Below are 24273 nucleotides of genomic sequence, written 5' to 3' on the forward strand. Positions count from 1 at the left end.
AACATATTTAATTAAATAATCTGAGCAACATGAAACTAAACTCTTGAGTACATCACGTTCATGGAGACTGCTCTAACAAAGGTGCTACCCTGGTGATAATTTTCAGAGGGCCTGAAAGTGACTTGTCATCTCCTAAGATACTGAATTTCAGAAGAGTTCCTAATGCAGTCACTGATTATATGAAGCAAGTCTCCATTTCCCTTAGCAAATTCTCTTTCAATTGCACAGATCCTTGACAGGATAAAGTCCAGAGATTGAAACAATCATTCTGTTGTAAAAAATTTAAGTAAGGCTCAGTATATCTGTGTTCACTGTCATTGGTACAAGTGGAACTTAGGCACTTCTGATAATGTTACAACCATACACTCTCAACACAAACATCTAGTAATGCCACTGCAAATAACTGTTAATTAATATCCACGTGGGTCTGATCAGTAAAAGTGAGACAACTCGACTTATATTTCGGGGTGGAAGTGCCTAGTGTTCATAACAAATTTTCTCAAAGTCAAGGAAATTCAAGGAATTAAGAGAGACTAACTTTTAAGAAAGTAAAAATCCAAAATTATCAGCACAAAATTCAACTTTCATCTAACCGCTGCTATTTTCTCCTGTTTTACAGGTAGATTCTTGTTTCCAGATTCAATTTCAAGTCAGCTTGCTGTTTAAGTCATGGCAAACTGTTCAGTAGCCTTGGATGTCTAGAAATGGTCTCCTGTATGGAGAAGTCTGGCTCGCTTCTCCCTCTGACAGTCTTTATATCCATTTCCTCATCAGCTGATGGCTGCAGCTTTCTTTGGAAAAATGTAGGCTGATGCACTGGTGGTAGGGAAAAAAATCCTATAATCCCTGAGTCACTGGACTTCATTGGCTTTTATGGGGCAGGAGGCAATCGTAAAAGAGAAACAGAAAAAAGTGATCTAGTGATCTTGCATTCTGCACCATTGGCTGTGGTGCTGCTTGACCTTTCTGTGGGCTTACAGACTTTCCCCACACCACCTCCACGCTTAAAGGCTTGGTCGAATCCAGCCCTGTAGCAGTGAAATACAATTTCACAGTCTGCTTCACAATCAATTGTATTTCTGGGTGCATGAGAAATTGCTTCTACTGCACCTGCAGAGGCGCCCACAGAACAGTACAAGGAAACATGCTGGTTCCTGCAGCGTAATTAGCAGAATCTGAGGCATTATTGGTGGGTTTGCAATAGCGTTACCACAGCAGATCTGCCAAGCCACAGGTGCCAATTTCATCAATTTTAACTTGTGCTCACTATGCAGGCTGTATATAATTAATGACAGTGCTCTAGTGTGCACATTTTAGAAATGCTACCAAATACATCTCTTTGGTCCAGAGGAACACATAAAAAATGCATGCTTGCATTCAAAAATAAAACACTTCTGTAACTGACTTAATGACTTTGGCCTATCATTCTCATAGTTATTTTTGGATCCTCTTGTTGATTTGTTTCTGTTACTTTCAGGGGAAAAGACTTTTTGTGTGTATGTGTATTAGAGAATAAGTGAAAAGCAATATCACTTTTTGAATTAAAAAACAAGTTTCCCAAGCCCAAGAGCTGGCTCACAGTGATGGATGCAAAATATCAGCATGAAAATATTTTACTGACTTGAAGTGTAGGACAGAACTGGAAATAATCAGCAGTCTAAAAACATACCAGGGAGGTTTAGACTGGATATTAGAAAGAAATCCTTCATGGGGATGGCGGTTAAGCATTGGAATGGGCTGCCCATGGCAGAGGTGCAATCCCCATCCCAGAAGGTATTTATGAGTTGTGTGAATGTGGCACCAAAGGATCTGGTTTAGTGATAGGATTTGGTAGGTCAGACTGATGGTTGGACTTGGTGATCCTAAAGGTTTTCTCTGACCAAGATGATTCTATGATAGGAGAAGTAGGAACATTCTGTAAAAAGTTACAAAAGCCTTAAGTTAAAAAAAAAAAGAATATTTACTCAGAAATAGAGTGGTGTGTGTGTGTGTGTGTGTGTGTGTGTGTGTGTACGCGTGTATAGTGTAAGTAGGCTACCATGCAATTGCATTTCCATAACTGTCTCAGCTCAGGTGAGATATGTGGCAGACCTTAGCCTTAACCATCCTTTGGCTCTTTTTTGAGCAATTGTGTCCGTGTTCATCTATTAAAAAAAATAAAATTAAAACAAAAAAAAGGGGTGGTGCTGGGCTGCAATGGGAGCAGCTGTTGGACCTGGGAACTACTCCTGAATACTGCAATGTATAGTAACAGGGACACAGTCACACATTGAACTTACTAGGTATGGAAGTCCTGTCTTTCTGACATAACTTCTCTATTACAATTTCCTTTCCTGATCTTGCCTGCTTACTTCCAGAACATTCTTCCTCATCAAGCGTGCAACTCTGAGTTTATCAACAATAAAGGTGCATTCCAAGGTCTTTGTGTCCCTCTTTTTTGAAAGGCTAAGAAGGGATGTGCTGCTGTTACAACGAAAGAATGAGGAGGGAGATGCAGCACACCTGTGTCTTCTTCACATTGTTAGTGGAGTAACATAGAGTCTCTTAAAACTGATAGTTCTCTGTGCTTCTTACTTTCAAGGTATTGTTACAGATTCATACTCTTACTTAATCCACCATTTAAGAGTACAGTTTCGTGGGATTCCGAAAGATATAGGTCACTGCTCCCTTTCTCCCATCCTCCCTTCTGTTAGCTACACTTTCTTGCTGCTTGCTAATGCTGGACTCCTACAAGTTAAACTTCAACTTGCCCAAGTGGTAGAAAACCACCCATCCTTTTTGCTAGGATAGTTTTTTGCCACCCTTGTGAGGCTAATGAGCTTAGCAAAAGTTCCAGCTAACATCAGGGCTAATGAAACGGAGGTAGAACAAGGGACCATGGGATAGTTTCCACTCCTTTTGCCAGCAGCCAACTCACACTGCTCTGCAGCACATGAAATTTTATCCCAAATCAATAAATACATTATATTTACTTTAGAAAAGAAAACATGGTCAGTTTTATCGCAGTTTTCAGCATCTACAATAGACCGTAATAAATCAGTGCTTGAGTCTAATCTAAAAGGGAATTTAAAACCTATTCTGGTTATATAATTGTCTCACAAAAACCACAGGAAATTAAAAATGTAGCTTTACAAGGCATATAAAATACTTTCCAGTAATCACAGAGTGCAAGATGTGAGGTCCATTGTTGGACAAGGTACTTGATATAAACCACCAGAGACTGTAAATCCTACTTACAAATACAACCACAGTGACCTGGAAGAGCTAACACTACAAAAAATTTCTTGAAATACACCGACTCTAAAAGAAGACTTGGTAGCACACAAACTTAACAGTATGGTTTGATATTAGATTATTTTTGTATTAGTGAGCTGTTCTTCTATCTGAAGTACAGTGTCCCATCTAGCCCTTTGCATTTCTGTTTACTTCTGCCTTGCTTAGAAACAACTGTTATACATCAAAGCTCTAAGACAATCAGTGACACTTTTGCTAAGTCTATCTGAATTCCCTCACAGAGGAAATCAGCCCTTTCTTTAAAGAGGATATCTATTCAATATAGCTTATGTCTTTGGAGAGCTACAAATCCTATTTTGCAAACAGCATTTTTGGTTTACAACGCATTGCTTTGCATATGCAGAGCCTGTATCACAACTATCTCTAGACAAAATAATCTTTTCTCTTTTTGATTATATAGGAACACAGTATGATTTTGCTTTTGACAGTCTTCTCAGAGGTATATGAAAATACATCTGAATTTTCACAATTCACAGTACACAAAAATTTTCTTTAATACTTAAGACATAGTTGGTAAAAAGGAAACTTCCTATACTATCAGCTCAGCATTTTAATGCATGTCTTTTCTGTTGAGCTCAGTGACAAAGCAGGAAGTGGTTAAGCTATAATTCACAGAGTAATGTGCCTGCTGTAAACTTGACAAGAGTGCAGCACTTCTCTATTCTGACAGAAATTTCTTCTGTGATTCTGGGCAAGTCCCTTGAATTCAGAACTAACAAAACAAATATATGATGCCTGGACTCTGATCTGCAGCCCTTGCAATTCCATCTTACTTCTCAAGGACCTGAAACTCTTAATTCTGCAGATCCATAGTCCAGCCAGCTCTCAGTCCTTTCTGACAGTCGTTAACATCAAATTGCTTCAGAAGGTTGAAAATACCCTGCTGCTTACCTGTAGCTTGGTGTAATCGATATGTTGAAGCCTCCATATCCATACAAGAAGGCAGGATGAGAACCGTCCAATTTAATTCCTTTCTTGTGAATAATAAACATGGGGATCTTAGTACCATCTTTGCTAGGGTAGAAAACCTAAGACAAGACAAGAAGGAATGTGGGATGATCAAGCCGTCACCTGCTTGGTTGCTAGATAGCTCTGAAAAACATCAAAACATGACAATACAAAGGGTATGGCTATTAATTTTTACATGTCCTGCAATGTGACTGAGCTGGTAAGGAAAATGAACAGGACTAAAACCAGATTTCTAATTTAAGACATTCCTAAAAATTTCTCATTTTTAAAAACTCTAAATTTCAAACACTAGACAACAGTGTACAGAGAAGAAGTAACACATCATAGGGTTGTGACTTAGTGAGACCCAAGCAAATGTTGCACTGTTTCGGGTAAGAAATAGCTATGAAACTCCCAGACAAAGTATGTATAATTAAGACTTGATCTTGTCTGCTGAAATGCAGTATTTGCGTGTAAAAACAAAGTTAATCACGAGCAAAAAGCTAAAGATATTAAAAAAGCCACAGAATTATGGTTTTTGTATTAATACATTGGCATACATTTTGTTAACATTGTTAATACACTAATAACATTTCTCAACAGAGTCATTCCACACACCAGACTCAAATCAAAAGAATAAACCTTGATTAGCTGAAGACCCTGCTTCTTATGAAAGCATCAAAAAGGCGACTATTCAACACTTGTGCATGCACCATAAACTCATAACAGCAGTGCTGTATCCAGCAAACACGGATTGAGCACTGCCCAGTCTTTCCAGGTTGTCTCAAATTCCCTAATCACGGTGGTAACATAATCCGCGACAGACACTTCTGTCGTACTTGGAATATTTCCAGACATTTCCCAGCAGCGAGGACCAGGAGTTGCTGGCACTGCAGAACCCCCAAACCCACCTGGCAAGACAACAGAGCTATCTGCTGGCTTTTAGGAAATCTGCTTGCAAAGAATCCAGCATCCAGGCAGCATATGCTTTCCTACGTGCCTCTACTACAATAAGTCACAGCGCTGTAGTAACTTAAAAGCTAAATTCCACATATAGAAACATGCGCTGCAATTGCTTAACAGAATTTCTTATCTTGTTTAGATGCATGTACCCGCATGCATGTTCTAGTTTAGGCTCCAGCATATCCAATTTTGACAATCAAACAAAACACGGGCATGAAAGCAGTTTATTGCTTATCCTAAAGTTCCTTGCATTGGTTTCGGTATCAACATTTGTGATTTCTATTTTAATCAGAACAAAGCAATAGAATCACATTCTTACTTCATCGTATGTTTACAACTTCTTCACTTTGAGAGGAAAGAAACCTATCATATTTTATAAAGTGTACATGATCAACAGGATCTGTTTTTATAACTAATGAACCCCACCAGTAATACGATCTTGTGCAACACATTTATTCTGAGCACTGCTTGTAACGTGAAACAGAAAGCCACATGGCACGTAAAAAAAACGAAATCACATTTGATTTTAGTTTAATCATGGCTAAAGACGTGTGAGAAATTTCAAAAGAAACTGCGTTGGCATCTGAAGGCTTCACCAAGTCCTTTAGGCTTATTCTAGGTAAAATTCAGTTAATTCCTATTAAAATAAGAAAATAATAATCAGAACTAAAAGCTGCAGGCATTTTTGCACAGATGAAATCACCCTTCCCAGCTACTGCCACAAACATCTCTTTACCGCTGAAGTACTCATCAGAACTCATTACAGGAGAACACACTTGAAGTATTTAGAAAGACAAACAAATCAAACACTATAAGCAAATAAAATAGCTGATGGACAAGAGACCTGCTGAGGATAGAGATGAGGCATTCCAGAGAGAATCCTCTCTAGAATACCCTCCAAAACTCCAGTTGTTGCTGGCAATTCACACAATGTGCACACCTGGCCCTTCCTGTGTTTCCAGTAACAAGGCTGTTGGGCCAGACGCCTTTTCTTTTCCTTATAGAAATCTCTGGAAAATGACTTCAGCAAGGCTTTTATCATCATCAGTTAAGATGAAATAACATGACAGTAAATGCAAACTCATCCAAAAAATAAACCAAACCAAAAAACGGCACGTCAAGGTGACATTTGTAATGTAAGGGTTTTCATTCCTATTTTTTACTGAAATAATCATTACCTCTCTCTCCGAGAGGAACAAATGGGAGGTGGAAAAAAAATCAATTCAGTGAGACACCAAGATATGTGAACCTATTTAAGCTTCTCCAAATAGACTATTTTCAACAACTGATTCAATCTCACCTTTAAATTGGGTGTTATCTCTGAAGCAAGTCCAATGGTTTATTTATGCAACCAATAAAGGGCTGTGCTTCTATCTCAAAGATTAAGGTAAACTGGAAAGGGCAAGCCCTGAAGAGAAAACCTTCCCGTGATGGCATTTCATGCCTAATTTTAGAAGCTGACAGTTTTTACAAGAGTTACTGCTCACAGAAGGGTCCTACGGTTTTCTGCTTTATCGCAGTGAGGAGTGATCCTCTTGTGCCAGTCACATTACGTTACTCATCGCTCACATATTTTCAAAGGAAGACTCACACCACTACAGCCATTAGCACACAAAAAAACCAACATTTTTCCCTTCAAAATCATTTAGAGGACAATGCATCAGACATACCAGAAAGAATGAAACTATAGTAGTAAGGGAGGGAGGTGTGAAATGCTGAAAATAAATACTTTCAGTCTCCAGGAGTGTACTAGCAACAGTGTGTGGCTGGCACGGTGCTTCTGCCACGTGCAGCCTCTCGGGCTATTCTCAGAGCATGTGTGGGAGTAGCAGAGGAGCCCTGAAATAGTTGTAAGCATAATTTTGTCTCACACTAACGTCCCTGTGTGTCACATGGCATGGGATCTCAATGCCAGAAAGAATCTCCCTTAATTCAGATGCTGGAACATGAGGCACAGATTCAGAAACCTTATCCTAATTAGCATGATCCAGAGAGAAAGGATCTGCTTGCACATCTACTCATTACTGCAAAGTACCTGAGGATTAAACTACAAGCAACAATATTTGTTATTCCTCTTTAGTACATACATTTCCTTTTCTTTCCTTTTCTTTCCTTTTCTTTCCTTTTCTTTCCTTTTCTTTCCTTTTCTTTTCTTTTCTTTTTTAAATAAACAAGCCTTAGCACTTCAAAACAATTGACACTCAATTTTGATCTAAAGCAGACACTAGACGCTTGCTTCCAATCCTGTAGAGTAAGGTCTACATATAAATGATTTGCAAATTTACTTAGCAGCTAATGAGAATAGAAAGTGTGCTGTGTGTTCAATTCCATGGCGGACTTTGCCGTCGTAGTTCCTGCTTGTTATAAACACACAGAATTTACGTTACGTGATCCTTAAGGAATAGGACAACCAACACCCAGTACCACAGATGCAGATAAAAATTCAGAACGATCTTAAGTTTATCCATTTATGCCTCTGTAATGACAACAAGAGCATGCTCTCTTCTTTACAAAGGCCAAGAAGCAGAGGTAAATAATTCAGCTTCTGAAAATTTAGCAGAGTTTGAAAGAGAGCAGTTGAAAAGTCAAGTTTTCCCTTTTATTTGTCTAGAGAGAATATAATCAGACAGCAAGAACATGCACACTGAATTAGAAATAATTTTGGCACTCATTCACCATGCACTTCTGTGAATAAATACCCAAATCAGTATCTTGTATCACACAGGAAGTGATATGGTCATCACAACAAATAAATAAAATGAATCTGCCCGAGTACAACACTGCATCACACAACTAAAAATATTTTAAGCTACTGAAATTAAATACAGGCTTCCACTCTTAAAAACTACGAGTCAGAAATTTGCGAATACTCAGTGTCATTTTTTCTTGCTTTTAAATGTCTTTTGTCTGTTTACAGAATATAGAGATTAAAGAGTGAATGTAATCGTGGTTATTAAAGGAAAAAAGATGCACATATACCTGAAATCACCTTACTTTTATAAGACAGAAAATCCTCCTAGGCAAAAAAACAAACAACCTCTCCAAAGTGTACCAATTTTATGGTAAGATTCAACAGAGGTTTTGAAATACTGCTTTGAAACATAGTATAAAAAAACCCAGAACAATCTAAGTAAGTCTAATGCATATTTTTTAAGCTGTAAACCATATCTCAATGTCTAGAAATCTTTTATAATTTCAACTTGCTAATTAATAGCAAAAATAATTAAATTACATGAAAAAGTGTTTTGTTCAACTTTTCAGAAATAATCATTCCTTGCAGATAATACATTAATTTTACATATGAAAAGAAACTTTTGACTTGGGATTTGAAACACTCTCTAAATCACATTAGGCTAATCATTCTTAGAAAGCCACCAGTGATTCTAAAAATGTCTCTCTTAACTTCTCTTTCAAGATTAGTTACTACATACCACAGATATCAATTCTTTCCATGTCTTTGTGTGCTTGATCCAAACCAGGTGAAAGTTTTATTTGTCAGTGCACTGACATTCACTGTGCTAAAATGCTGAAGAATGTTACAAAAGTAACTAAGGCATATAAATCATGATAGAACAGGCCTTATTAAAAACATCTGTACCTTAATTTAAATACAGCACTACCAAGACAATGCCTTCAAAATGACTTTTGTTCTATTGTCAATTATTGTTCCACTGAGTTAATTTCTTTCCTTTTGAAAAAGAGCAGGATGTAGCAGACTTGTGAAGTTCATCTATTGTTTTGTGCTTGCAGACAGGAACATCCCCTTCACCCACGGCTGCTACCTTCAGTCCCAGCACACACAAGCAGTGTGACTTGAGCATACCCGTGCTGAGTGGCTGATCAATAGGAACGACCACTTTATTTCTAACTTCCTGGGACTGGATTTCACACATTCGGTTTCATATGCAGTATTCCCTTCATTAACTGCGAAACAAAGATGTCAAAATTCACGCTTTGAAGTTTAGTAAAGAAAAGTATATGAAATTTGTAAACTGTAATGTCATTAGTTTTCCCAAACATTGCAAAAGCTTTGTTAAAGGCTTAACAGTTTAAAATTCCACACAACTCTATTTCAAAGAAGACTGAAAGGGTAAATCTAATGGAGCAGTCCCTGGAGAAAATTTGAACTTGTGCACAGATAGCACCAGAGGTTGGACAACACTGTATAGCAACACTTACAATTGCTAAACTGTAATAACTGCTGCCCAGCACTTCAGGGAGGCAAATCACAAAGACCAGAAAAAGTCTGAAAGTATCAGTATTGGCAGGCAGGGGGAAATACTCTCCTTGCTTGAGGTGTGAAGGCAGAAGTCTCACAGACTGCCATAGAATCAAGATTCTCCCTCCCAGTGTGCGGCCTTGAACACAACCTCTGCACAGTCCATTCAAATTCTCGTTATCTCTGACATTACAAAACAAACAAAAACCCCTAGTTTTGAACTGCAAGCTGCATAGCACACCAGAGAAGAAATACTACATCTACTGCAGCAGTGACAAGCACTCAACTATAAAAAAAAGAGATGTCTGAAGAGCATCGTAGATCTGGCAGCCTATTACCACCATACAGCAAAATCCACAGGATCCGAGGTTTCCCTTCTTCAGAGGGAAGTCCTAATCAATCTTCTTTAAGTTTCTTAAATTAGCTTCAAAGCAATTCTGAGCTGGTTGCAAAGCTTGCTTAACACAGAACTGGACAGGAGCCAAAGTGACTCAGCGCAGCAGTAATTAATGCAGATAAAATCCAGAAGGAAGAGCACTCACTACAACATTTTCAAGAGCACTATGAAAATAATAAAGAAATCCCTTAGAAGAACCTGTTTCTCTACGTATCCGCTGGGATGAAAAGCAGCTTCCTAATGACAGAGGCTAAATGCTAGGAGATGGTCTTTTAGAAAAAATGCCTTCCAAGTTCAGCCGCCCTTCTGCAAATGACTCATGAAGTATCTCACAGGGTGGTGGTGGGGAGAAGCAGGAGAAATATAGCTGGGAGTTCAGAAATCCTGCAGGAAAAGCAGGGCAGATACTGCTCCTAAATCACATTTTTTGTGATCAGTTATGAGGTAGCTTTCCCTTCACATAAAGTGTTAGTGGCAAATTAGATTCAAAGAATTCCTTCCACTCCTCTTTTGCAACCTGACAGACTTGTTGGTTTCTCTCTCTGCCTCACTTCATAGTGATCTCAGTGCTTCCTACGACAGACCAAGTGGCATCTGCCATGCACTATTCCATTTTCTTTCCTCAATTTGCTGTAAAGAACACTGAAAGTACAGTACAGAAACATATCAGATAGATACACCTTTTGAATTAAATATATATTGGAGTCACATTAAACTTTTTTTCCCATAGATCTATGGGAGTTATGGTCTCTTTCTTCAATTACCTCTATGTTTAGGTATTCAAGAATGAGATCAAGAAAAGAGATATCCCAATGGAAGCAGCACACACACAAGTAACATCTGCTGGCTAGTGCAATTCCTTTCATTAAATCCAAGATTTACTTCACTGACAAATCTGCTCTGACATGAGACAATTTACTGTAACACTGTGTAAGCATTAGAAAGCAAACAACCCTCCTCTTTATCATGCTGGAAATCAGTTCAGGTTGTAATGGTAAACACTTAAAAAATAAAAAGCTACTATGCAAGGGAGGGAACTTACATTATGTACACTATTCCATAACAAGCTATTCTTACTCATGGCTTTCTACATCTAATGGGAAATGAGAAAGATACACTCACTCAAACAGTAACCAGCTAATTTAGCATTTCTGTTCCCGTTTTGGTCAGAACTTGATTGGTTATCTCAAGACAGCTATACTGTCGAGCTGCTGCTTCAAAAAGATGACCCAAATCTTGTCTCTAATTCCTAATGCAGGGCATCTACAGTATGCAGGGCATTCAAATTTCACCTGTAAAGGCATATCCAAAAACCCTCCTACAGAACAAATTGAATTTTAACACTGGTGATGTCAAATACCCAGCTTACGTCAGAGAAGGACCTACATATTCCACTTACGTTGCCAAGAAGCTTGGTCAATGACTTCTGATAGCTGAATAATTTCAGAGTTATCCTGTTTAGAGATGTTGCTGGCAACTCAAAACCAGAGGCACCATAAATCACTACACACCAAGAAAAGTTTCATATGTAGTTAGCACAGCAAAACCCTTGACTTCTACTCTTTGGCTTGAAAAGAAACATATCATCTGTTGTGGACAATGAATGTTACAGAATTCTGAAGAACTTCCTGAAAAACAACAGGACACTTAGAAGCACTTTGAAGCACTTTCGCATGAGGTTTCTCATTCAAATTATATTTATAAAATTTAAATTTTTGAGACTTAAATGTTAATTTAGAAGATTAAAACAAACAAAAGGCTGCAGAAGGGAAAAACAAACAAACAAACAAACAAAACAAGACACCATCTGAAAAGCAGTCAAGAAAAAAAATTGGAAGTCCTAGAAAATACCTAAGAGTGCCAGTTCAGAAGAAAATAATTTTAAGGATCACATCAAACTGATTTCAATGACTGAAAAGTGGTGACCACATCCTTGTAGGAGAGACAGTACTTCAGGCTCATTTGTTGTTTTCAGATTTGCAGTTCTCCATGATGTTTTTTGTTTTGTTTGCTTTTTTTATATTGCTTTAACAACGGGGGGGAAAGGAGGGGAAGGAGGGAGGGAATGACAACTAAAACAGTACAATGAAAGCCTACAAAAAATTTCACTTTATGATGTAATTTCCAGACAGACATCATAACAAGGCTTGAAGGTACTTCATAATAGGAACACCAAGAGGTGTGCTAATGCATCTCTATAATAATATTGGAACAAGGAGGAAAAAACAAGAGGAAGAAGGAGAACCTTGTTTATTTAAACAGTAAAGCTATGGACAACTTGGACTGATCTTTTCTTTCATGGGCAATATCTGAAAAGGTGGGAAAATTCAACAAACTTTAATATCAGTCAAAGAATTCAAATACTAATAATCACAAAACAGACAAAACATCTAACTACCGCAAGTCAACTTCAGTGACTGCTTGTAGTTCAAAAATGCACCAAGAAGTGGAAGAATAACTTCAGGGATGTTCCTACCGGTAAAAGATTCCTCAGTTCCAGGGATTCTACCATTAACCTTTGAATCTTTTTTGTATCTTGTGTATTTTAAGTCATTAACACTGAACACTTTGTGCTATCACTTCCAAAAACGTTTGGCCAAAAAGCAAACTGTACTTGTCAGGAAGAATTTATGCATCCATTTTACTGTGTATGTGAGAAAAGCAAGTCAGAACTAAGGAAATCTACTTCTTGATATCATTCATCTATATGGGTAAAAAAAACTAGTTGCTGTGAACTATAATTATGCTTCTAGGAGGCTTCCCTTGTCCCATAAATTTTCTAAGATATGCCTCCAGGACAGAGCAGAAATAATTAATCAAAGGAAAGATGATATTCTATCAATACCTCCAGGCAGTGTTGATAAAATAAAATCAACTGATAAATGAAGCTGCAAACTAGATTACCCTTAATAAAATTGTGCCATGATGAATTTGTATTGGATCACAGATAGATGAACATCCAAAGGAAAAAAAAACCTCATGTAATCAGTGATTGAACTGTGCTGGTTGGAAAGCAAGCTGCTACTTTCCCTGCTATTTCCTGGAAAAAAGCATTCTTTCAAAATGCACCAAGATTGTGTCATTTTAATATAGCTCACAGCTGTTATATGATCATCTTGCATAATATATATCCTTTCCTAAGCTTTACTTACTTGGTAGAGGGCTCCCAGGTTACAGACAACTTAGTTACAGTGTTTGAAGTAAGTCTACTTAAGATTTTACCAACAACTGGAATTACTATTTAACAGTAATATTCACCACTCAACTCTATCTATCTTCCACCAGGGTGATTAATGTTAATTAACAACAGAAATTAAAATTTTCTGTCACTAAGGATCAAGTAGAACTTTATCAGGTTTTTATAATATATGTAAAAAATTCATGGGTATTTTTCACTACTTTTAAATATTGCTAATTATAATTTGGTTCCAATGCCTCTATGTAGTTAACACACAGTTACTATTATTAACCATCCAGAAACATAATTTCTTGATCTATCTTGCTTTCAAGGTGTGGTTGGGCAAGGAGCCCTGCTAACAGGCTGTCTGTACATAGCACTTAGGTGCACAGGTGAATACAGTCCACGACTAAGCTGTCAAAGTGCTCCAATAACACAAGTAAATAAAGGAGCAATAACTTCTAGTTTGTTCTCTGTAGGCTGCTGTACTAACTTAAATGTTTCTGCATCAGTAGTATGTCAAGCTTAATATAAGCTAGTTACTAACTTGTGTGTGCTTAGAGGCCTGGGGCTCACAAATACAAACCCGTCAGCTCTGCCAGAGCCATTTCTGTTCTGAAAACACCCCAGTTCCTTGGTGGCCCACAAGGACATCGTTCAGGATGAGAAATTCACTCACTGTGAAGTGTCTAAGCGGAATATGGGGAACTGTGGGGAAGTTTCATTACTAACAGGAAACAGTAAGAGTCTCCTGCAGAAAAGAGGTGGCAAGGGATTGCTTTTTGCAAAGAGAACACAAGGCAAAGCTACACGAAAAAGTAAAATAAAATCCAGTAAGGCAAGAAATGCAGCATGATGTTCGGACAGGTGCAATCGCCTGCAGGATAGGAAAGAACTGACTAAGTAATTCAGAGAAGCATACGAGAGTTACAGAGCACGTCCAAATGAACTTGAGCAAAGAATTTTTAGGCAAGAAAAAAACTCTTTAACTGGCACATACAAGCAGAAGTCTTTCCTACAACATGAATACAACAAATGAAACAATTCTTTTTACTGTACTCAACATTTGCAAACTTCAGTTACAGTTACTTTGCTTAGCGTGTCACATCACATCCTGGACATTTAGAGAATCCAGGGAAAAGAAGAGCTGTCTTCCCTGTCTGTGAGAGACACAATGGAATGCTTAGCAAGCATAGCAAGGGAATATAGGTGAAACCTTGTGGCAGACTCTTTCCCCTGCAAAAAAGAGCTTTTTAACAATAAATGCAGTGAAACACTGGGACAAATTGCCTAGGGAAACTGGAGGTTTTTAACAACCAAATAGACTAAAGCCAGTCAGGAATATACTATTACATACACTACAGGTAGAAGTGGTCTGTCTTAGAAGCCATAATTGTGACCTGTCTTAGAAGTCACGATGGATCCATGACCACATTGCCACTGCATGCACACACTGCAGTTTCTTCCCTTTCCCAGTTTTTCTGTCCTGTTATCACAGCGGCTCTGCCAGAGGTTTTTCTGTTCATGACTGCAGTATCCCCTACTAGGCAGTAATAGTTGGTTCCTTTCCTCTTGTAGGAAAAGAGAGAATCCAACCTCTTTAACTGCAATGTGAAAAATAACCTCAAAAGATCATTTCAACTTATACTTTATACGAACCCAGGAAGAGAAGCTTCATAAGTAAAGAAAATAAATGGAATGAAAGAGAACAAGCTTCCTTTCTGCCTTTCATAAAGCCACGATGTAATAAAATTTCACAGAATCATAGAAAAATCTTCAGGAACAGCTGGTGAGAACAGAAATACTTTCAAAAATCCACCAACTAATTGCAAATTTGTATCAGCTATGTTTCAGAAAATGTTTTAAATATTTATGTATAATAAAAAGTGAATATATACTAAAGTTGCATGAATGCCTGTAAAATATTGAGCACTCCATGTTTATAAGTAGCATGGACCTCATTAACAAGTAAGCAACTACAATTACTTCTGTTTTGCAAATCTGTTCCAATTTCAAAATCATCCAGTGGCAAAGACAGATACTTACCCATACAATTTATTAAGTGCAAGTCCTCTTCTTGATGATTTAATGACTATACAACACCACTAGCAAAACAGTAAAAAAGATAAACTTGCCATCAGATCTCTGAATAGCCTGATTATCTCAGTAGCCTAGTACTAGAATGCAATGCCTTCCATGCCAAATCGGTGCCTTGAATTCTGATCTGCATCAGTGAGGTCTGACAGCTGTAATCATCTAATGTCCTTTTGCCAGCGAATAAAGTGAATAAAACTAATGACTACAATCCCAGAGAGAACTGTCTTCACTGCAGCATTAAATCACAATTTAACCCACTCCTGGATAGGCTCTGTGAGGCAAAGTAATAAGCGAGCAGGATGGATTAAAAAAAATACTCCTATACTTGCAGATGAGCACTCTCCTTATGAACAGTGCGCTGGCATGCCAGTGAAGCTGATTGTCTCGAGAAAGACAGAGAAAACTGGTAGTTATCGCTCCTTTCTTTTAGAGGACAATTACACATACAGTCCTTACCATGATGAAATGCTCTACTTTTATGGCTGCTTGGGTCTGAACAAGACGTGAAGAGCTATAAGGAAGGTTGGGAACAGTAGTTATTTGTAGAAGCACTCTCTGCATTTGATCCTTCACCTTTATAGAATGCAACTGTTTATTCTGCACTCTATGAGACATGTACACTGTACTTATCAAAAGATATTGTTTTGTCAGGATTTAACATTGTTGGAGATATTGGGAGTGGGCGCTGTTTAGGGTTGGTCTTTGTTTTGTTTGTTTTTCTTCTGTAAGTTTGATGCTAACATTTTATGAACTGGCACATGCTATAACAAAAACTTATTTACCAGTTTTCTGATCACGTCTGAAGAATCAACTCCTGAGATCAGCAAAAAGAAGAGCAACCTATATCCAGAAATAACCTTAGCACATCAGTGTGTAACCACAGACAAATCTCATTCTAAACATTTTTATTCCTGTAAAATGGAAAATGGAGTTAGTACTCCTCAGTACCTTTGAGTAATAACACCAAGTTGCTTATACGAAAGGGAAAATAAGAGCTGTAAGAGTATTTCCACTAAGAATCATCTTCAGCAATTTGTTTAGAAGAGGATGAATAATAAGCATTTTACTACAACAGAACTCTCATTTTAATTCTTCTACATCAGTAAAGAATCTACCTACTGAGATTCGTGAGGATATAAACAGATGTTCATTTAAGATGTTTGAGTAAATAACACTTTTAATATTTTATTTTTTTTATGGTAAAATGCATTCAGTCATTTACTGTAGGAATCTATACTGTTTTTATTCACTGCTAACAATGCAATAACTTAAGACATGGAAGGTTGTAAAATAATCATTTAAACTCCTTTACAGTTGTATAAAGCTCCTGTATACCAAAACAGATTCTCTACACTAGGTTCAATAACTAAACTCTGTTTTAATCCATGTGATTCTGTGTTGTGTTTTAGGAAATTCTGAGAAAGAAATGGAGCATGTAATGCAGCTTGGGATCAAGCATGCTAACTAGTATTCATTACAAAAACAGCCATTACAAGTTCAATCAAAGATTCGACTGAGTAAGGCATAAGAATATTTCATAACACATTTTAGTCATGCTATGATGATTTAATATGAATCACAGAATGGCCTGGATTGAAAAGGACCACAATGATCTTCAAGTTTCAACCCCCCTTCTGTGCAGGGTCACCAACCACCAGGCCAGGCTGCCCAGAGTCACATGCAGCTTGGTCTTAAATGCCTCCAGGGATGGGGCATCCACAACCTCCTTGGGCAACCTGTTCCAGTGAGTCACCACCCTCTGGGTGAAGAACTTCCTCTTAATATCTAACCTAAACCTCCGCTGTCTCGGTTTAAAACCATTCCTCCTTGTCCTATCACTATCCACCCTTGTAAAGAGCCGTTCCCCCTCCTGTTTATACGCTCCCTTCAAGTACTGGAAGGCCACAATGAGGTCTCCCCAGAGCCTTCTCTTCTCCAAGCTAAACAAGTCCAGTTCCCTCAACCTTTCCTCATAGGAGAGGTGCTCTAGCCCTTACCATCTTAGCAGCCCTCCTCTGGACCTGTTTGAAGAACTCCACGTCCTTCCTGCGCTGGGGGCCCCAGGCCTGGACACAGTACTCCAGCTGGGGCCTCACAAGAGCTGAGTAGAGGGGGACAACCACCTCCCTCTCCCTGCTGGCCAAACTTTTTTTTAATGCAGCCCAGAACACAGCTGGCCTTCCAGGCTGCAAGCACACACTGCTGGCTCAAGAAGGTTCTGCAAACTAGCATTTTAAGAAGTTCTTCAATTCCCTGCACATTTAGCAGAAAAATAAACAAAATCTGATATTAAAAAGCTTGGGAATAGCGAATCACAAAGCCTGTATGATGATCCAAAAAAAAAGAAAAGACTGGTATTTTAATATCATCCATCCACACTGTGTGGTCTGGTATTGTATTAATTCTTCCTAACAGCAGTTCTGTACTCCTCCACACTAAACAACATTTCTATTGTTCTGCATTCTGCTGAACACAAACTCCCAACATCTAAACTGTACAGCAATCCTCTGTAGTATGTAAGAAGGGGAGAGAGCAACTTTGGACATTTAGGTCTTAAAACAGGAAAACTGCATTGCTTTCTTTGCCAATCCAGTTTGAATTCAATTGCTACATCCCTCCTGCTTGGAATATGAAGATCTGATTCCTCCTCTATTCAACTCCAGACTTAGGAAATATCACTGTCTGCCAGAATTACTGGTATGAATTATCTGAGTGCATTGGATGCTGCTGCTTAAAGTATACTGGGTACAGAGTAAAATTCTACTCTGTTTAGGCAGGCCTCAAAAATTCAAGATCATTTAAGGTCATTATGGGAAATTCTTCACTTGTTGCTCTTCTAGACATAACATCCTTCACAAGCACAAATTTTCACCTTAAAATGGAATGCAATATGGCTGCAATATAAGTCATTTTTCAATATACTATCTTCTGGCTTTAAAGAGTTACACAGCCTTAAAACCAAAAGACCGTGTTTTGAGTTGTTTCCTCACTGACCTGTAAGCAGAAAAGTTAATGGCAGATTAAAGTGGTGCTCATAGCAATCACATGCTGAGGGTGTAACAAGTTAAATTCACACAGGCACACTGCCAATGCTGCCACAGTTGTCATTGTGATTTTGTTGATGCCATCCAGAGCAAGACTGTTGACTAAGTGCCAAAACCATAGCCATTACCAAAGCACCAGAAAAGCTCTAAGCTGAAGATTTCAGTCTCATCTTGGGAATTCTGATGAAAAGTGAAACAGTCCAGAGTTTATTTTCCCCTTGGAAGGGGGTAGATGGTCTGCTACACTGTGGCAAGCACTAAAACCCATGCACTTCCTTCCTAACATCCGCTTCTCCCCTACAGTATTTCTTAGTCTTCTTCCCCACTGCAATATGAAACCACAAGGAAATAAAAATGAATAAAATTGAAACAAGCAATAATAAACAACTTGTTTTCCCAAGTATTAATTCTATTCTCTCATCCCATGAGATAAAGATGGGAGTCAAACTCCATATGCTGTTAAAAACAAGGAAGTCCAGCTCCTCAAAAATTAAGTTCTGAAATGGGAAGAATTATTTTTTTGTGCACAAATTCAGTGTAAAATGAATGCACTTTTCTCCTCTGATATAAGAAACACAGCTGACCCAGCTACTGAACCAAAATTCAATAGCTCTCCAAAACCCAGTGACCTCTCTGTACCTATTAGATGAGAATTAGTCTTCTTCTTATTGCTTCTATCTCCTATCCACACTGAAAAAAAGTGATAACATCAGCTCTTGTATTGCTAAGCAGGTTGAGCTTACTACATCTTTCATAGGACACTGCTTTCCTCTGCTGCCCTTTTTACTCTACATTTCAATGAGAGCATTTAATGCTCGTGAACGGACTCTTAACAGCAACAGCAAAATCCAGGAATAGCGTGGGCAGGTGCTGTGCACAAATCTCTCCCACAGCTCTGTCAATCAATCTCCAGCCTGACTCATCTTCTGTGTTTTATTTTCCTGAAACAGAGATTAATAACTGTGGCAAACTGTACAGTGCTAAGTTCCACTAGGAATTAGAATGTTCGGAGGCTAATTTTCTCTCATCAGTGAATCATAACTTGAAATCAGTGCTGCAAAGGAGTGCAGACGGGGCCGAAAGGCAGAACAACAGAACATCTTTCTTATGAAAATCACTTCACTTGTAAAAACAATTTCTGCAAGAGAGAATCACAGCCTCAAGAAAACAGATACCCTTTTAAAGACTTGTCCTTCTTCACAACAGCCTCTGAACAGCAACTGTTTTCAAAACAAATTAAGTTGTGCTATGAATTTCACAGTTCTTTTGCAAGAGCTAATTCAAACTTCATCTGTCAATAGCAGCATATGTGTTTGGTTCACATCAAACTATGAGGGCTGCTCTGAAAGTAATGCCTCCTATTTTGCTATGTTGGCTTATGATATCAGAGGCACATGTTGGTGGTATAGCAGTAGAGCACAAATCTTCCTGCCAATGCAGTGTGACAGATGGCAGCAGAGGGGTGGTCTGACAAAATGGTATTTGACATGGAAGTGTAGGTGAAGCAAAGATGTGTGACAAATTTGCTCCATGCATAAAACACTGCATCAATTGTCATTCATCAATGCTTGCTGAGAGTTTGTGAAGACAAAACAGTGGATATCAGCACAGTGAGGTGACAGGTGGTGCATTTCAGCAGTGGTGACAGTGCGACACCTCTATTGGTGAAGATTTTAGTAAGTGCAGTACACAGGATCTTGTTCATCACTAGCACAAATGCATAGCTAACGGTGATGACTAGGTCAGAAAAATAGTGCTTTGTAGTTGAAAATGTACTCTTACCAAATAGTATTATTTTGCTCTTTGTATCTATCATAGCTTCTATGTAAATAAATAGGAGGCATCACTTTTGGAGCTACCTATGTATTTTAAGGATAGTCCTGAAAGGCATTCAAAAAATGGCAAAAAGAGCTAAGCAATATTTGACTGCATATCAGCCTAAAAGTAGGTGAGTTCTGAGCCAGGACAGACACTTTTACCTATGATTAAGTGTCACAGTGAGGTGTTAATATGGAGAGGCATATAAGCACTTAGTTTATAAAGATAAAATACAAACCTTTTATTTAAAGCAGCAGTTGAACTATCTATGCAATAAACATGAAGGCTCTTGGCAAAAGCAAAGTTCCTGTAAAATTCACTCATGGATTTTGGCTACTTCCCGAAGTCTGTCATTTGGTGGATCAAAGCATTCAGTGAGGCAAAGAAATCTCAGGAAGCATTTGGTAGGAAGAAGTTACTAACACTATATAGTATAACATTTAACAAATGTAGCCAGGATAAAATATTAGTAAGACATTCCACCTGTGAAGGTGGTAAGACACTGGAACAGGTTGTCCAGAGAGGTTGTGGATTTCCCCTGCCTGGAAGCATTCAAGGCCAGGATGGATGGGGCTGTGAGCAACCTGGTCTAGAGGGAGGTGTCCCTGCCTGTAGCAGGGAGGTTGGAACTAGATGATCTTCAAGGTCCCTTCCAACCCAAACCATTCTATGATTCTTGAAAATTTATATACAGAAAGCAAACTTTGTTACTGGTCTATACTTGTAAGTACAAGGAGTCTGTGAAGAAAGCTTTACAGGTGATCCAGAAGAGCAAAAAGCAGGCGCTGTGACATTTTCCAGCTGCCATAATTTGGATTTCACACTCATGACACCTTATAATTTCAGTTCAAGTCTTCTTAAAACAGTTATATTCAAAGACTGCTAAAAAAACAACAGGTCATTAAAGTTTCATATATGTTATACAGACAAATCTAGCAAGAGATGTTTCTTCAGGTATGCAAGAATAAAAAAAAATAATCTTTGCAGGGGACCTGCTTTTCCCTAAGGTCATATACCGGAACAGAGCCAACTACATTTTTCTTTACTACTTTAGTAATTCTGATGGAAATTAAAGTTATGTCATGAACTCCATAATGCTGCTGGTGCTTCTATAATCAACAGCCTTTGCCTAACTTCAGATTTTTCTTGCATTCTTAATTTTCAGTTTCTTCCACAATTCCCTGAACCAGTGCCTGAGTTTTGAAATGGATATGCAAGGTTGACAGCCATTTATAAATTCCTTTGATGAGCCACCATTTCTCTTTCTCTCATCCAAATCCGATTTAGCACAAACATTAAAGGTCCATGTGGGATTCCACCAATGGGGATGAGGACTGGGTTTGTGCAAAAGCATGCAGCATGTCAGGCCAGGTTACTACAAAGGTGACCAAATAGTCCCAGTCACAGCTGCAACAAGCAGCTGCCTTCACAGCTCATTTGAGAGTTCCTCCTGAATCTGAACAATGTAATTTACAGTGAATCATCAATTCCAATGACTGCAGAAGTAATTTCAAAGGCGTTACCACAATGGACTAATTTGCTGACAAAAGGCAAAGCTGAATGAGTGGTTATCCAAGAGTGTTCTTTGAACACTTTATGATCCTATTGTAACTGCACAGGTCACATTTACCTAGAGCTAGCTCTGAGCAGGAGTAGGGAGAAAATCAGAACAATAATACTGGCTTCCACTCCGCCAGAGATTCACAGAGTAGAGGTTTGCACAGGGAATAGCAGAGCATGCTTCCTTTTTGAAACAATGTGCATTACTACTCTAACCTTACCCTAATTTAGCATGTAATTGATTTAAATATAAAATGAGATTTTGTTTTTCCAGTCATAAAATATGATTTACTAGAAAAATGCATTATTTCTTATTTATGGCAAGCCCTTCAAAACTCTTCATTAGATGGGTATTTGTATTCCATTATTATCCTTAAGTTTCATGTCAGCATTATATTTGTACCAAGTTCTTCCCTAAAGAAAATGCTCTCCTCTTTTTCAGCTCACTATGCCCCAAAGTAATTCTGTGCAAGTCTCTGAAATGAAGTTGACTGAAACAGACTCTGTGAGAACAATTATAGCAAACTGTCATCTGCAGAACTCTTATTTCTGTCTGCAGATGCGTGGACAACCAGACGATTTGCTTACAGCAGCAACATGAGCATACCGAACTGTCTCTCTGCTTTTACAGAGTCTGTCCTGTATATGTACTGGGGCAAAATTAAAATAAGAGATTAAGAAAGATAGCATCTCCTTTCCAAGACTCCATTGAAAAGTGTTACAGTTCACTATAGTATCTCTGAGGTAATTTCCTATTTTTCCACACGAAGTTTATTTAAGTTCCACTTCTAGGCATTGTTTCCTGTTATACTTCTGGCTATAGAAACAGAGATCTTCTACTCTGCTCTTATTCTACGGTTGCAAAATCCTATGTATAAAGTAACTAAACCACTTTCCAAACTTTCTTCTATAAATTGCAGGGATTAAATCTGCTATGCCTTAGGATGTAATGACATCCCTAATTACTTCAATGAATTTGTACAAGTCATTCCTAGATACTGTTTTCTTAAAGTCCAAACCAGGGCCCAATACCTTATCGGCGTTTACCAAAGCTGTGTTTAGTGGCAAGATCACTTGTTACTTAAAATGTGTATTTCACATAATATTTTTAGCCACAGTATTTATTATGAGCTCGCAGCAGGTATCTATAAAGAACCCCTTAGGGCTCTGAAGTTAAAGAAATCACCTTCAGCCAAGCACAATTTCATTAAACATTCATCTAAGTGTTTACAAGCAGATGGAAGGAATTGCATTTATTACCTGAATTGTCTGGTAAACCGAAGGATCAAATCCTTTCACAGTCACCTCCCGAAAAACTCTTGGCTCCAGTTCCTCTTTAGTCAGATCACAGTGATATATAATACCTACAACAGAGTGCAACTTTGTCAGCTTCAAGTAAGGGGCACTGTTAAAAGGATGATAGGCATTGTGATGGAGTAATGAATGATAATTCAGCAGGGTGGGAAAAAAAAACTCCTGATAACTCCTTCAGTTAACACCTCTTAAAAAATACGATACATTTAATCTAAGAGGGGTGCAAAGGTTTTCTGTAAAGACAATAATTCTTGCTGCCCAAAGTTAGTATCGAAAGTGGATTAAACAAACTGGAAAAAAAGAAAATCATTTGTTTTCATGAAGTAACATAGCATTTATTGAGACTGACAAAATTGGAAGAAGTATAAAGTTCACTTCAAAACATCTCCCCCAGAGCTACCAGACCAAGAATAACTATACTAAGAATTTTATTTGAGTCATTTTTCTCCTTACGTTAAAATATTTTGACATTACAATTCAAACAGAACCCTGGATAAGAGAAAGAGCTAGGCATCAACTTGAGACTGTGACAGAGTAGCAGAGAGTACCTATGTGACTGAACAGAATTTGGTCTCCTACCATTTATTTTACATCCTGATCCTGAAGGTTTGAAGGCAGCCTCACTTGCTTGAGACATATCTGTGTTTTTTCCAAGTGATTTTGCATGAGAAAAATCTCTGACTTTGAGCAGTATAAAACTTCTATTTAAACATGTATTAAAGTAAAGAACACTAAAAGTTTAAGGCAATAAGCTTTCCACAGAAATTTTCTCTGCAATAAAATTAACCAGAGTGGACAATACTTGATTGAAATACTGCTATACTGTGTATCTTTTAGGTAATTGCTTTTGGTTTCCTGAAATTATTACAGAAGTTATGGCTATAAAAATTATACTGAAAAATGAAATAAGGAGGACACATCTGACACAAGTTAATTGCCTCATTAAATCATTTTTATAGACTGTGGAAAATCAAAGATAAAGATTGGCGACAGAACACAAATGAAAACCAATACTTAAAAACTGATAAAACTTATTTTCATAATGATGAATTAATGGGAGGAATAAAAGGAGGAATACTCTAACCTTCTGGGAAGTATTTTATTTAATTGTACTTGCCATATAGTGACTAGCAAGCCTAATGCAGGTGAAAATACAAAGAAGCATTACAGCAGCATTAAAGCACAAAGGAAACCATGCAAGGTGGTCACAGGCAGAGCAGCTGTTATACATATATACAGCTGCTCAGAGCAGGCAGAGTAAGTGCATATTAGGAAACCACGTGATGAAAGAAGCAGTCATAGATGGCATTTTGGTAATGGTTTGGCACTTAATATCCCAAACCATAGTCATCTCTGGTACAAGCCACTCCTTTGCACTTTCCAAACACAGATGTCTCAAACATGCTCATTACTTAAGCAACATGGACTTCCCAACTGGTAC

General features: G+C 38.0%; 1 protein-coding gene across 2 annotated transcripts in view; it reads right to left on the reverse strand.

Annotated features, from left to right (window-relative positions):
• Nucleotides 1–24273, reverse strand: part of LOC125688799 (prolyl endopeptidase) — a 94059-nt gene that overhangs the window by 13177 nt on the left and 56609 nt on the right. For both annotated transcript variants that reach the window (XM_048935282.1, XM_048935283.1), the window contains exons 10-11: nt 22779–22882; nt 4186–4322 (exon numbers count right to left, since the gene is read on the reverse strand). In XM_048935282.1, the coding sequence (XP_048791239.1) occupies nt 4186–4322; nt 22779–22882 (241 nt within the window). The remainder of the gene's footprint in view (nt 1–4185; nt 4323–22778; nt 22883–24273) is intronic.

This window comes from Lagopus muta, chromosome 2 (assembly GCF_023343835.1).
Source record: "Lagopus muta isolate bLagMut1 chromosome 2, bLagMut1 primary, whole genome shotgun sequence".
In the NCBI taxonomy this organism is placed as follows: domain Eukaryota; kingdom Metazoa; phylum Chordata; class Aves; order Galliformes; family Phasianidae; genus Lagopus; species Lagopus muta.